The sequence below is a fragment of the Beta vulgaris genome, chromosome 9 (genome assembly GCF_026745355.1).
Source record: "Beta vulgaris subsp. vulgaris cultivar EL10 chromosome 9, EL10.2, whole genome shotgun sequence".
Classification (NCBI taxonomy): domain Eukaryota; kingdom Viridiplantae; phylum Streptophyta; class Magnoliopsida; order Caryophyllales; family Amaranthaceae; genus Beta; species Beta vulgaris.
The window spans coordinates 52,984,614-52,999,743 of NC_079210.1; the positions used below are offsets into that span (position 1 = coordinate 52,984,614).

At 33.3% G+C, this 15,130-nt stretch overlaps 1 protein-coding gene across 1 annotated transcript; it reads left to right on the plus strand.

Annotated features, from left to right (window-relative positions):
• Positions 1 to 3,711: 3,711 nt before the first annotated feature.
• Positions 3,712 to 15,074, plus strand: LOC104904751 (structural maintenance of chromosomes flexible hinge domain-containing protein GMI1). Its single transcript, XM_048636401.1, has 15 exons — positions 3,712 to 5,162; positions 5,264 to 5,319; positions 5,551 to 5,630; positions 6,388 to 6,471; positions 7,479 to 7,547; positions 8,415 to 8,498; positions 9,415 to 9,472; positions 9,854 to 9,989; positions 10,204 to 10,256; positions 10,331 to 10,459; positions 10,729 to 10,857; positions 12,343 to 12,418; positions 12,513 to 12,691; positions 14,439 to 14,552; positions 14,698 to 15,074. Exons 7-13 carry the CDS (start codon positions 9,461 to 9,463, stop codon positions 12,554 to 12,556), a joined length of 579 nt encoding a protein of 192 aa, XP_048492358.1. The 5' UTR covers positions 3,712 to 5,162; positions 5,264 to 5,319; positions 5,551 to 5,630; positions 6,388 to 6,471; positions 7,479 to 7,547; positions 8,415 to 8,498; positions 9,415 to 9,460; the 3' UTR covers positions 12,557 to 12,691; positions 14,439 to 14,552; positions 14,698 to 15,074.
• The last annotated feature ends 56 nt before the right edge of the window (positions 15,075 to 15,130 follow it).

Consider the following 15,130-nt stretch of genomic DNA (forward strand, 5'->3'; position numbering starts at 1 on the left):
TGGCCTGTGCAATCAGACCAATAGCACATGGCCCAAAATTATACAGGGCCCCAATCTGGTAAACTATACTATAAGAATAAAGTCGAAACAAAAATTTATAGTTTACTCAATTGCCACAGTGGCACTTGTGGGGGTGAATTCGAGGACTCTTGGTTTCCAAGGTCTGCAGTTCGATTTGGCTCAATGCGATGGCAAGTTTTGCTAACTTTTATTAGAGTTATATACTGCTATTTTTTGTTTTAAAAAAAAAATAACAAGGGAACTACTTTCTTTCCCTTTAATACTTTCAACCATAAAATATCAATCTTGAACTTATACTCATGACTTTTATCATCTAAACAATGCTATATATTGCAATTTCAACTATTTTAAATGTTTTTGGCCACTATATATTGTAATTTCAACAATTTTTTATTTTGTTATACCAAGAATTTAGTGATAAAAAAAATTCTATATATTCTCAGAGACGTTTAGATAGTATATATAAAAATTTGCTAGCCAATACATAAATAATATAATATAATATTATAAAATAATATATTGTATGGTATGTTTTTTAGAGGCCTAAATTTATACTTCGTACAGGGCCTCATAATTGTTTGAGACGGCCCTGGTTATACTGCTAGATATATAACGCATTTTGTAAATAGGTGTTATGTTTGCTATTTATATGATAAATTGAAAGAAGGAAAATTTAACACTTATCTGAAATAATTGTTATGTTTTCCTATAACATATATAACATATATTACCTATAACTGTTATCTATGTTTTTTTTTTAAAAAAAAAAATCAAATTATCGTTTCACACATATATTGGCAGTAGGCGTTGCAGCACGCATCACAAGTCATAACAATGTCGTACTATACAATTCCTTTTTTTTACAGGACAGTACAGTACTTGTATTTGTTGTATAATTAATACTCAACGCATGAGATCGTACACCCAATAATTTGAATATGATATTCCAAACTTCCAAAATTCTTTATATCACAAAATAATTCAACTAATATTCATAATTCTAAACTTCTAAAAAAAACTACTATATATACATATCAATATCAATCTAAATCATAAACAAGATCAAATCTAGCCTATAGCCACATCCACATGATACCAATATCCAAATCCAAAAATATAATGTATGTCCAAATAAAGTGGATTAAGGTAAAAAAAAGTAGGCAGAAAATTAGAACTCATTCATCATTTGTGCTTCGTGTTGATCTCCGACATATGTAATCCACAACTCCCTACATTCATCAATTTTCTCCTAAGAATAGTTGGACCAGTGCCTTGATAGTACTACAATAAAGGTATTACAAAAAAAATATCTATACTAATATATTAAAAGGCGTGCATAAACCAGGAACGGTGCCACGTGGCGCTCTCCCTAAGGAGTTTTAGTTCATGTAATCCATGTACAATAAAAAAAAATTTGCATAGTATAGGTTTTGATCCCGTGACCTCAAGTTCATGTACTAAAGTTTTAACCACCAGACCAAGTTGTATTTAGTGTTATCATATCAAAGTACAATATTAATAAATGAAAATTTTTTCTTACCCGGGGCATAGCCCGAGCCTAATAACTAGTTCATATATAAAAACTTGAAAGTATTTTAAACTTTATAATTAATCATGCACAAATTAAAAGGAAACAAATAAGAAGATGAATTCTCACTTTCATACCTATTACCACCATCATCATACTCGGTATACGAGATTGCATTCTCTTGAGGCACCATGTCACGCTTTCTCCCTTTTGTCATTAACCTAAAACGATGACAAAATTAAATATCATAATGATCTCTACATAGGGCTAGCTCATGTGTTGTTCTTATGTGTTGGAACTTTGGTTAGGCTTACACACAGTCCAATAGCCTTGTATCATGCTACTCCAAGTAAAATCTTGACCGAGCCATAACCTAACCAACGTCTCTAGCAGAGTAAAACTTAATGGAAAATATTAACAAATTTTTGAATAATTGTGCTACTAAATATTATTGTAGGTTTACACAATTTACTGATCTCTCTTTTGGCTATCCTAATCTCCAATTATCTATTTCATTAGGAAAATTGACCAACATAAATCCAAAATTTTGAGACATCTTCTCAATTTAATTACAACTTAAATTGATTAATGTATAATATAATCTCAAGTTTTTCATGATATCTTTCCAGACAAAAATCAAATCACCTGTTTTAAAAAATAGAAACTCATCTACAAAACACATTATGATATATGAGTAATAATTCGAATATACACTTCGGCAGCAAATCAAAGTTGAGAATTATTTTCCTCTTAATTAACAATTCATGCATTGATTCAAATTCATAACCAAAATATATATATATATATATATATATAATTATATATTTATATATATATATATATATATATATATATATTATATATTATATTATATATATATATATAAAGACAATGGGCCTTTGTCCATTTTTGCAGGATTAGTACAGTTGGGATGCATAAACTTGTTTGGAAAACCCAATTCTATGAATTCCACTACTGGGCTAGCCAGATTTACCATTTTGCTTCACCATAGTCGATGTGGACAGTGGATTGTGGACCATATACATGTAAAGGCAAAGGAATTTTTATTTTGGCTAGAGGTAGGCTATGTACAGTTCACCTTATTTTTGCTTATTTCAGATCTAATCAGATCAGATCATGCTTATATTAAAAAACTCATTATTATTATAAATACTATTATTTACTAGTACATTTGTTCAAAAGGATTATTATTGTTGCTGTTGTACTTATTAATTACTAGTCTTACATGCACGCAATGCGTGCGAACGCGTGATGACGAATAAAGTAGAAAAAATAAAATTAATTGGATAGAAAAACTATCTTTACATTTTATTTTCTCAAAAAACTTATCTTGAGTTTAAATATCCTACTTTCCCCCCTTTTTTCGTTCAAATGAAACAGTTAGTTATCTTCTTTCTTTCTTTTTTCCTTTTTTTCCTTTTTCTATTTTTTGGTGTCCCCCATGTGTTGCCTTATATAATAGAGATTTCAATAATTAATCTCGTTGTTATCATTATAAATGTCATTGTTATCATTATTTTAAGTTAGTTTGTTGTTATTAAATAATAGAAAATTAAAGTCACGTGTTAAGAACATAAGATTGGCGCAAAAATAAGAAGTATATAAAATATGATAGCTCAAATTAATGACAATGAAACTAGTAAGTTTGGATTACATTTCAAAATAAGCTAAGTGCGAGATACAAATTATAAATTTAGATTCGGTATACTTCTTCCTACCGAATTCCAAATCTCTCTAACTATTTGAAGTTGCACATTATCCATTTCTTTCTTGCGCAAGTCATAGTTGTTTGTATATCGTATTTTATTTTATATGGAAAAAACGAGTTAAGACTGCCGACTTTTCAAGTGTGAAACATTTTTTTAAAGAGAAATAGTGAAATATTTTATAAGTGCTCTTATAAATTAATGATTCGGATTATAGAATTAACAATTATTATTATTATAATTATAAGCGCTCTTATATTTTTTAAAAAATCCATTTTCACACCTCCACGTCAGCACGCCAAGATCATGTACCCAAAAACTTTCCAAAAAAACCCTTAAAAAACCCTTAAAAAAACCCTCCACATGTATCATAAAAAACAGCTACACTTTTCATTCCTACGCGTATTATAGACACAACCCATTCATGACAGCTAACGTACGCGTATATCATACGCGTATTATAGACATAACAGACCCAAAACAACTAACATATGCGTCAATTTGACGCGCATTATAGCAAATATAACAATCATAAACCCCTACCAACATACGCAGATTCTCTCAAAGAAATTCCATTTCTTGCACACTATTCAATTATCTGGGTGTTCCTCAATTCTTAGGTTTGATTTTCGTTAAAGATTAGTAAAAAAAAAAAAAAAAAAGAGTGAGAAAAAAGGAAATTCCGAAGCATTCGTAAAGTTTATTATGATGATAATAAACAATAATGGAGATAAAATTGATCGATTTCACATATTTCTCTCAAATGTGTGATTAGTGTTAAAATCATTGAAAGAAACCCAAAAGATAGTAGTAATTCTTGGATGAAGATTTTATGGAATTCTAAAGAGTTTTATTTGGAAGATAGTGAGGGTTCATAATAAGGAGTCAATTATGTTTTGATATATATTCAAGCCTAACAAAATTCACTACTTGAGACTTTCTGTGAGTTCTTCTACTACTTTTTATTTTTATTTTTGAGGTGTGTTTGTTAAACTTTTAAAAGGGTTTTTGAATGATTTTCAGTTTTGTATGGTTTTGGCGGTTTTCTTTTTCTTTGTGAAAATTTGGGTAAGTTTTCATTAATGTTAATGCTATAGGAATGCTGCATTTTTTGTATTTGTTTTTGTGTTTTTTATTGGTGTAATCGTCATTATGCTCAAATTTCTGATCTTTTTGGTTGTTTACTTTGTTGGTTTTTGTATGTGTTTCCTGTTTGTCCAAAATGTGCTGTTTTTGTATGTGTTTCTTGTTTGGATTAAAGTATTTCAGAATTATTATCATGTTTATAGTCTTGTAAGTACTACTACATTTATGTTTTTTCAATTTCCTAGTATGGTGCTGGTTTGAAGTAGTAGTTCACTAGAAAAAGATCTTAGGTTTTTCATCTCGAGGAATGCTCATGTGGTTTTGATTTTTTAACATTTATGTTTAGGATGCGTTCTTTTCACCTTTTACTCTCCTGGCCTGATTTAGTTGAAATTATAGAAGTTTATTTCATATGTTGTTGAGAATAGAGATGAAATGTATAATATTAAGGTGAAGAGAAAGCACTTTTCGTAGTTATGTTTATTGTTTCAGGTCTTAAATAGTAAAATTTGATGCTATTTCTCGGTACCATTTCTAGTATGAGCTATTATATGATGTGATTAATATTGTTTCAATGCAATTGTTGGCTTAATAAGCAAGATCATTTATTTGATTGGGTGATATTTCTTTGCTATAGGATAGTGGTGCTCACACTGTTGATACTTGTTGTGAGGTTTGTGAACTACGTTGCCATTAGACCACATTGCCTTTTCTCGTTGTATTTTTTTTTGTGGGATTCACAGAATATGTTGTGGGACTTGACACCAGATACATTTATGACGGCGCTAGCAGACTTAATTGTAAGTGTTTGGGTTTTGCATTTTGAACAACAGATTCAATTTTCTAGTTCAGTTTGTTGTTTCTTGTTTGCTTCTAGTTGGATGACTCTTTGTTTTCCCAGGATAATTCGTTACAGGCAGTGTGGTCTAATGGCAACGGCGAAAGGAAACTGATAAGGTAAATAATTTTGCTCATCACCATCTTAAGTATATCTGATGTTCTAGTAACATGATTTCTTTATATATTTTATACTGATTCTTCTTTAAGTTGTTCTTGATGAAGGATACTTTAGTTTGGTCTTTAAACATGTGCGTAGTTTAACTTGTTCTTCATGGGATGAGGCTGCAGTTATGGTCAATGCTTTATTGTAGCTTTTGCTCCTTATTTATTACCTGTATTGGCTTTCAGAGTTCAATCATTCCCTGCTCTTATTGACTGAATGTTGCACTGATCACTCTATCAATGCCTCCTATCAAAAATACACTCAGGTATACCTGTGCTTTCTTAACTTTGCTACTTTTTAGTTTTTTTGCTAGCTGAAGGAACATATTGCCATATAGGCAACCATATTTGTAATAAAATATGTTAATCTTCATCATCTTGATGTTAGGACTTTGAGGCCTTTTCTTTTCCAGGGAAAGAGGAATGAATAGCATAACCTTTATAATGAAACTGTCACAGTTAATTTATACGTACTTCACTTGTCTTTTTTTATCCTAGACCCGGGAGTGTTGTTCCTTTGTCCTTAGCTGAGATACTCAGTTTTATCCTCGAGACAGTGGAATGTAAAGCTATTTCTCAAAAGGAGACGATTAAGAATTGTGTTTTATGTTTATATATGTCCGCGCTGGGATTTTGAAATGTTGATCTTTTACTTAATGTCTGAATTGGTGATGTAAATTGTTCTTTTTCCTTCTGTTTCCTCTTTATACATTGAGTTTAAATGTGTACTACTTGTTCATCATATGCAAGTTCATGAATCAGATTGCAGTTTCTATCTTCAAGCCTCCCTGACTAGGTTGTATACGGCCATATATATGCCTAACTCTCAAGGGTTTATTGGGGTTATCTTTTCTTTGGAGATATAGTATCATTTTCATTTATGATTTCTCATTTCTGTCTCCTCTGCTGCTATAAACTCACTTTTTAACCTTTCTGCAATATAGGGTACTGGAATCAGTAACTGCATGATGGAATTTTCGTAGTTAACTTATTTGGTTAACCGGAAGAGAATTTGTTTTGCAGTGTTGAGGTGTACAAGGATAAAGTTTATGTATCTCATACTGGCCCTGGAATTAATGGAAGTGATGAGAATTCGATGGTGAAGTGGTATTTTCAGTTCCTCCTTTGAAAAGCTTGGTCTTTAATTAATGGCTTTAGTTTGTGGCTATAATTATTAAAATTTCTGCTCTTTTTGCTCTTACTACATGTTTCATCTCTCTTATGTTATTTCTTGGGTTGTTAATCTTCTAAATTTATCATAGAACTTCCAAAAAACTTGCCATCAGTGGAAAACCTCCATATCTCACGGTAATGACAAAAGTTTATCCAACCTAGTAGCAATTATATGTAGAGACTCAAATATTTTGTAGTAGAAAGCTATCTTTGAAAATAATCATGTATAGATTAGTGTCGTCCCTTATGTGATTAGATGCCTCTTAGAAAGAGAATCTATTTGCATTCACTTCCAGGGAGCTTTATTAGGAAGCAAACAAAACTACTCTTGGAGATAGTTCATGAAATGTGTACTTGGATTTATTGAGGAAGGTGAATTTATTGAATCAAGGGTTAAAATTAAGCATTTCGTCTAGGTTGTTATCTCGAAGTTAGATTTACAACTGACTTCTTTTTGAAAAGTGTTTTTTTTTTTTGCACCCTTTCTTTGGGATGTTTGGATATGGTGGAACTATTGCCTCTATGCATTTAGGGAGGTATGATGATGGAATCTCCTTACTGTTGAGTCTTGAGTATGGAATCTATTTTTTTTGGCATTTTTTCGAATCATGTGTCCTGTGCTAGGCATGCTCAGTGTTACCTAATTCTCTAAATGCCCCGCGAATTGCGAATTGAGAAAAGCGAATTATGGTCGGTTTTGGTTCATTTTTGGCCCATTTTGGGCGAATTGGCGAATTCAAAAGGCAAATTAGGTAACATTGGGCATGCTGTAAGATGGTCTGAGTCTGATCTTAACTTAACTGAAAGGTAATATAGGTTTTTCTTGAGATGTGAACTTTTTGAAGTCCATAAATGACTTGTATTTCTTTAGACAACATTTGTTTGCAAGCTCTAAAAGTTATCTTCAGTGTCATTTTACAGAGATATTTATTAATTTTCAGGCTGCAGGTCGACTTCGAGATCCGCCAGACAGAGGGACTGAACTGTCCCCTCATGGAAGTTTTACGGAGGTGCAGTTCTGCTTGTTTATCACCTTGGTGTCTTTTGGGTCCTTCGGGTTTTCTTGCTTCTTTTTAGGCAAGTCCCCAACTTACTCTTTTGCTTGCATGTTTTATAAGCTTATATTTAATTCGTTATGGCATGCTTGGACTGGGGGCATAGAATTAAGGGGTAAGTAAGAGAAAATAAACACAAAGAAGCTGGGTAGAGGTGGTGGTCGAGAGAGTAGGCATGGGGGAAAAATGTGACCATTAACCCAAAGTGCTAGGGTAATGTATGACCCAAAATGAAAGTAGTTCCCCATCCCTCCTCTATCAACCACCACTACCTTATTCCATCACCTTCTCTTTATGTTATGACCCCCTTAAATTATTTTCCCTTAATTCATTGTGGTGTGTTATTGCATAACATCTTCTGGTGTCACCTTTGCTGGAATAAATATTTGATTAATAAAGCAAATAATATTCTATCTTTTACTCAAACTATCCTACTTACCTTTTTGCTACATTGTCATGAATCATGGTTTCTCAGCCTTTGTTACTGTTGTTTCTACAGGTCTAGAGATTTCAAATAATCTTGTTGAATCTAATAATCTTCTGCATTGACCACTGTGACATAGTGTAGTAGATGCTTGTTGATTTTTAAAAGGCACAATGACTCTAATTGTTATTCTTTCTCAGTCTCCTACCTAGTTTCATGACGAATTATATTAGATTCATGGGCAGTTGTACTTCAACTGAGTCCCCTTTCTGTTTTAACCCCTTTAATTCAAGAACCTGAAAACTAGAATTTATAGATTAGGTTATTTGATACTTTGTGGTGTACTGTTGTTCTGTGTTCTATGTTCTGATCCTAAATTCTTGTTCAATGCACTGCAGATTGCTATGAATCCCAAGTTAGAACTCCCTGATACATTTTAACTCCAGTGCAAGCTTAAGGATATTTGTTTCCCTTACATTTAGGTATGCTTTTATATCAAATTGTACTAATTTGCTACTTTTTCTGGAGCTTTGAGAAATAATGTGCACAAAAATCTTCATTTTTCTTTTATATTTTAAGATGTATGAACTTTTTATATACAAGAACAATTCAGGTTTTCTCTGCTCACTTTTTAATCTCTAGAAGTTTTTATTTGTCTTTGGTTGGTCTCTTCTAAGGGTTTTGTTGAAGTTGATGTTGTAGTCTTTAATTGGTTTCGAAAGTGCTGTCCTGGAAAGATTTATTGACAATCATTTTTCACCAAGAGTCAGGTTTCTTGAAACATTTCCTCTATCTCGACTATTAATTCTTTTTTTAATCAATTACAAAGTATGAATAACTATGAAAGGAGCTTTGATCCTTTCATTGTGGTCTATAGCATAGCGCTTTTAGATTATAAGCTGCTCTTTCTCTAGAATGTTAGCGTCAATCTAAATTGCAACTTGACTACTCTCCAAATAATGAGAATGAAGCATAACTGTCATTCTGTAAGTACTTACTGATATTTTTATGGAGAACTAGATAAAACTGGAGTTCATTGTCAATTTGTTAATTTAGAAACCTGCACTTGCATTATTGTAATCACTGAGTTTATAGTCTGTATTTTAGCTGTCCAGGAATGATGTTCGAATTTTCACTTGTCTAGTATGAAGATAAAATATTTGATTTGGGTGGTCCATCGAAGGAGAGAATACAATTTATTGGGCTTTCAGCAGAACAAAGACCTGCGTTGTTAGCGTTACCGTCAATGCGATAATTGTTATAAACACACATCCACTCTCACTATTCCTTGACTTCCAAAAGTGTTATGATTCTACTCCTAGCTGCTTCAATTCTCTGAAATAGAATCAGTATTAGATAATATCTGCTAGATTAATATCGTGGAGCATTTCTTTGCAGTGTGCTAAGATATCAAGACCAAGAGGACTACAAGTCTACAATATTGATGGATTTCCAGGTCCTCTACCATTTTTTTTTTCATTTCTTTGATGTTTTGTGACCAAAAAATCCTATTTTTCTTTAGGATTCAACAAAGACTTGTATATGAAGCTTATAATCAGCTCTACGAGGAGCTCTAGCTTTTTATTATTATTAAATTTAGATATCATTAGTTGATAATGAGTACTGACGACTGATAATTGTGCTTTTATCCAGTTACTATCTTATCTGCTGAGGTTAGAAGCCACAGTCCTTGGTGGCTGCTTCATGTCACATTTTAAGAGTGGATTGGCATCTCACTAAATTGTTTCATGATCATTATAATAAGCTCATATTTTGGTTATCTATAAGGTTTCCCAGGTGCTTACTGGTGTAATTTACTGATCTTTGGTTTTGGTAGATCAATGGCATCAATTTAGCTTTAGTTGAAGGAGTTGAAGTGGCAGTGACGAATCTGAATTCTTCTAGTGGCCCAGACTTTGTCCGGAATCTTCACTTTTCTTTTGAAGAGGATAAGGTTGCGTCTAAATCTCCAAGTAAGACCAGTATTCTATCTTAGTCTGTATTTAAAAAATCTACTCTAGAAAGTCTGCCTCTGACAGTGAAGATTTCTCGCCCTGCCCCTCAGTTGGTTAGCATCTAGTTCTCATCGTAGACTTTCTTCCTGTTTTCTTGACTAGCTGTGTAGGTGTTTTATCTATTTTTATGATGTTGATTAACTTCTTCTGACTGTGCTTTCTGGCGTAAAAGCAGTGCGAGAAGGGAACACGCACCTGAAGTGTGTTTACTTTCCCATAGTTGAGGTATAGAATTTTGTATAGATTTTTGTCTTTTTTTATGGCTTTGGAATCTATTGATGCTTGAATGATCTCTGCAGGGCAAGGAGAGTATTGATAAAATTTTGGAAAAACTGAATTGTAATGGCTGTGGAATTCAAGAAGACTATGAATCTTTTAGTCGTATTTCCATCAGGCGGTTGGGTTGTCTTCTTCCTGAAGCTCGCTGGGTTAGTTAGTCATATAACTGGTTTGTGCTTTAGTGTGTACGCTTCAAATGTTAGTTGGTTGTTTCTTCGTTCCTTTTTCTATGACCATTGATCGAGGAGATATTTTAGTGGACATATTTTCTTCTACTTGTATATATATATATATATATTTTTTTTTTTTTTTTCTGGTAACAGCAGTTCTTTATAAAGTAATATGTCATCTTTGCCTCAATGTGCTTACTTGATACAGCATGTGAGAATGACCTGAACTTATCCAATATGTGCTACAGGAACTGCTGCCTTGTGTGAAATCCAGACAGAAGAAGGGGAACAAGGTTGAAATTTTGAAGAGAAACTGTTCAAGAGTTAAGTGCTTCATTGATAAGATTGTTTGCTTTACCAAAAATCTTATTCTAAATGTTAGTTTCTATGTCTTCAATAAATTTGATATTTTCCATTTTAGGTTTTAACAAAGTAATGTTCATCTCTCTTTACTTTTCTGTCACTCTATCCCACTTTTTCTTACCTTTTTTTTTTCCATCTACCCACTTAACTCCTTTTTTTTCGAGAAACACTTGGTAACCAATTGGTGGAGTCCAAAAGAGGTTCAAACACCCAAAAAAAACACAATGGTACCATTATAACCTAGCATTGGTACCAAGCAAACCCTTGCCAAACGCGCGTGTAATCTTCCAACACATGAAATGACCAAACTGCCCCTGTTTGAGTCCACCAAGAGACTCAAACGGTTGGACGCCTAGCCAAGCTCTTTTTTTTTCTATCTCTATTCCAAACCAAGATGTGAAGACTACTGAGGGACAGACGGAGTATGTGTTATTTTATACGGACTTCTTTTTTTTTTGCAGACACCAATGCTGGTTTTTTTTAATCCAATACCATCGAAGATATTGGCGTATTGCATTGCTATTACCGCACTACATTGTTTATTCTTATTTCTATTTGTCCTGTACTCCTATTGTCTTTCAAGTGAATCTTGTCTTGTCCTTCCTAATTTTGTTCAGTTCATGTTATGTGGGAGGTTTACTTCTGCTGTAAGGTTGCTGAAACGTTATAATAGCAAACTGAATAAATAAATAAATAAATATTCAATAGCCTTTAGATACCAGTGATCTTTTTCAGGAGACATGACTGTGTTGGAAATTAGATATCCGCTCCTTTACACTCTTGGTTTGGCTTGGAAAAAAGTCAAAAACAAAATCTTCTGCAGAAAGAGTTGTGTTTTTGTTTTCTTTTTTTCAAAGTTGAAAATCAAGAGTAATCCAAATTTGAGGATGTGTTTCTGAAATTAATGAAACAAGAAACCTTCTTTGTCAAACTGCATTTCTGCCCAACGTTTTCTTGCCATATGTTCGAGCTGTACACTGTTTTCATGTTTCTTAAATCGTAATGGAAGCATTGCATACCACTACCCCAGGTATTTGTGCTACCTGGGTACCTGCCACTTCAACCAACTAAACTAATAGTTAGATAGTGATACTTGTCTTAGATAATGAAAAGAAGCCAAGATACTGGCGGCTTTAAGTTCGTGTCTGATCTTTACAACATCATAATTCAGAACATAGCGGAAGTTTGGAAATAATACATTTTCCTAGGCACAAATGAGAAGTTGCTGATATGGTGTGTTTTCTGGGTGGAGAAGAATCATTCTGTAATTTGCAGCCCTCTCAAAAAGAACGCTATATTTCCTGCTCCCTACTCCCCTAGAAATAAGAAAATGTAACAACAATGAAAATATAATATTAGAGTGTCTTAAGTCATATGGATACTTTAGTTAATTGCTTCCCCTTGTCCTTGTGTTTCTATGGTGCTTCTTTGTACTAGCAGCGGTAATTGTTGTACCGCCTTTTGTTTAAAGCCTGATCTTTAGATGGTGGATGTTTCAGACTGATCTAGCCCCTCATGATCGTTTTACCAAGGCATTGAAGGATCTGGGATGTTACACTCCTCAAAAAGAGAAAGGTGACTTGGTGAACTGTCTCATCATAGTTTCTTTTAAATTGTAACTTTGTAAGAGGTCTTAATAAGCATCTTGACTGATTAATTCTTGCTGTAGTAAAAGTCCAAATTTTTAGAGGCGAGAAGCAATTGACGCTTTAACAACTGGAGCGAGAGTATCAACACTGGATTTTACAAATGCATAGTCAGTATGATAGTGAATTCAACTGTGGTGATGAAGAACCTGTTTTTCTTGTTGCTGAATCAATCAAACAAGAACTTGGCATAACTGTGATGGTAAAGTAGATAATACCTTCATCCTTTGAAATTGTCATCTGAACTTATCTTTCTGAACTTTCCTACACTTTTCTGAAGTTACAATAACTAATTTGTTTGAAATTTCCTGAACCATTCCGAACTTTCTAAACTATCTAGGAGTACTTGGAGAAAAGGCTTTAAGCTGGTTTATGTGGTAAAGCGTATAAAATTTCCAAGGTCTTCTATGCACGCTATGCGTGCGAAAGCGTATAATTTTTTTCAAATATAATAGTGATAGAGATACGGTTATCTTAGTTTTTTTAATAAAGCAGGTAGTTAATCTTCCTTTTCTTTATTTCTTTTTTTTCTTTTTCTATTTTTTGGTGTCCTCCATGTCGGCCATGTGCTCCCATATATAATAAAGATTAGTCAAGTAGTTAGTTTCACCATTCTAAAATTGATTTTTTCTCTGATTTTTAAGCAGTCAGATTGGCCAAATGAAACTGTTGTTCAATTCCATCAAAATAGTGAATGTTGATGTTAGTACAAGGTAGACGGTTATAACTAGAAAGTTTTTGGTCGGCCGTAAAACCTTGTCCTGGATAAATGGTTTACCCATTATCCTTTTTTGGTTTGGGAAGGTTGACAGTTTTTCAGTTGGTGGAAAATGGTTTTCCCTATTGAGGTTCCTTCTTAAAGAAAGGGAAAACACATTTTCTACCCTATTCTTTACCCTTCAAAGGAAGCTGCAATTGTATATTCTTTTGAAACATATCGTTTATAAGTAAAATCATTTTCCATTGATAATGTTTTTTGGCCAAAGAAACGTAGCCTTACTAGTAATGACAATGAGCTTGTATGAAATTTTCTAAGGAAAGCCTTCTACCAATGTCCATGGTAGTGCGATTCTATTTCTACTTGTAAAGAGTCCCCTGAAATGTTTTCCTTTTTAGATTTTCGTGAACAACATGGTACCATTAGGTGATTGTATTATTGTAATCAACTTATTTTGGAGAAAAACTCATACTTAGAGGTGGAGAAGAATTATCATGGGACTTCCTTTTTGCAAATTTACATTATAACATTTGTTGTTGGCTAGCAAATAACCAAGGATGTCTTGGCCTAGTGGTTAAGATTGAGGTGCTGTGAACAAACGGGTTCAAATCCCCCTTCCTCTTCTTTGTGCTGCCTTCTTGGCTCATATGGATCAGAAAAAAAAAACCCTAACAATCGATGAAGAAGTTTATTATGGAATGTAGAGCATATCGTCCCCCCCCCCCCCTCCTGCTGCCTTGTATAGATGAATGATTTAAGAATATACTTGTCACCAACAGGAAGAAACTTAATTGTTGCTGTATTTGTTGTGCTATTGTTTTATAGAACCTATTTTTACTATTTATGTAGTTGTGAGGGTTCTTCAAGCTATAAGTTGGAAGGGCAGATCTTGGAGTAAGGGACAGAAAGTTAAGATTCTCAAAGGTGCCTGTTCTGTCTGTCATAATAACAACCTATTTGCAAAGCTCGAATGTTTTTTACTTGAAGGAGGTTAAGTGACATTTAGGCAGTATTTCATCTTTTCATCATGTAATACCATATTATGTGTAGCAAAATATTGCCCTCTGTAATGTATTACTCTTGCTGTCATTTGCTGCTTGCTAATTGCAAACTGCTCTTAAAAACAGGAGTGGCGCGGATCATTTGCAGGTATATATGAAACCTCAATCTAATGTTAGTCTTCTGCTAGAGTTTCACTGTCTTTATGTCTCCTGAAATTTTGTTTTTGAAGGCCACTAGGATTGAGGAGGAAGATGGAAGTGTACTTAGAGTTGATGCTACTAGCAGAGACTTGGAACTCCGCAGCTCTATATCTCTGCCTACTGTTGTGATGAATCCAGGAAAGGTTGGGATACTTTTCCTTGTATTAAAAATTGTCTTCTTTGTTTTGTGAGTGCATCAGAGAATATTAGCATACATTAGGATAAAAAAAGAAGCCATGTAGAGCACATTTAGGCATCCATCTATTAATGGGGTTCTCTTCCCTGCAGTGTATTGTCGTTATCGACGACCGAAATTGCCAAGTTGACAAGCTAAATCTGAAAATTCCCTCGACAAATGATGTGCTGCAACCAAAGCAATGCGAAGCATTAGAAATTGATGGGTCAGTATATAGTATGTATCTAAACAATTTTAGATTGCAGGTAAAGTGATTATTGAAAACAATAATCATATTAGTTAAATGAGAAGATCTCCAAGATACATTAGTTAATGTTCAATATTAAGGAGACCATGTAGAAATTATATAGAAATTGGACCTAGCTATTCAAACATAAAGTGAAAAAATGTTTGCTATTTTCTTTGTGGTATCAAGTGAAACCTGTATTTTATAGTTCTCTACTTAATCCAGTGATGTTTTTCATTGTTACCCATATTGCAAGTTGCAACACCATTCTCTACATTTTTTTCTGTTTTCTGTTTGAT

Excerpts from the sequence above, each read along its gene's own strand:
- LOC104904751 (XM_048636401.1), top strand. Across the intron at positions 9,990-10,203 it reads GGTTGCGTCTAAATCTCCAA|CAGTGCGAGAAGGGAACACG; the intron begins GTAAGACCAGTA and ends CTGGCGTAAAAG. Across the intron at positions 10,858-12,342 it reads CCAAAAATCTTATTCTAAAT|ACTGATCTAGCCCCTCATGA; the intron begins GTTAGTTTCTAT and ends TGGATGTTTCAG.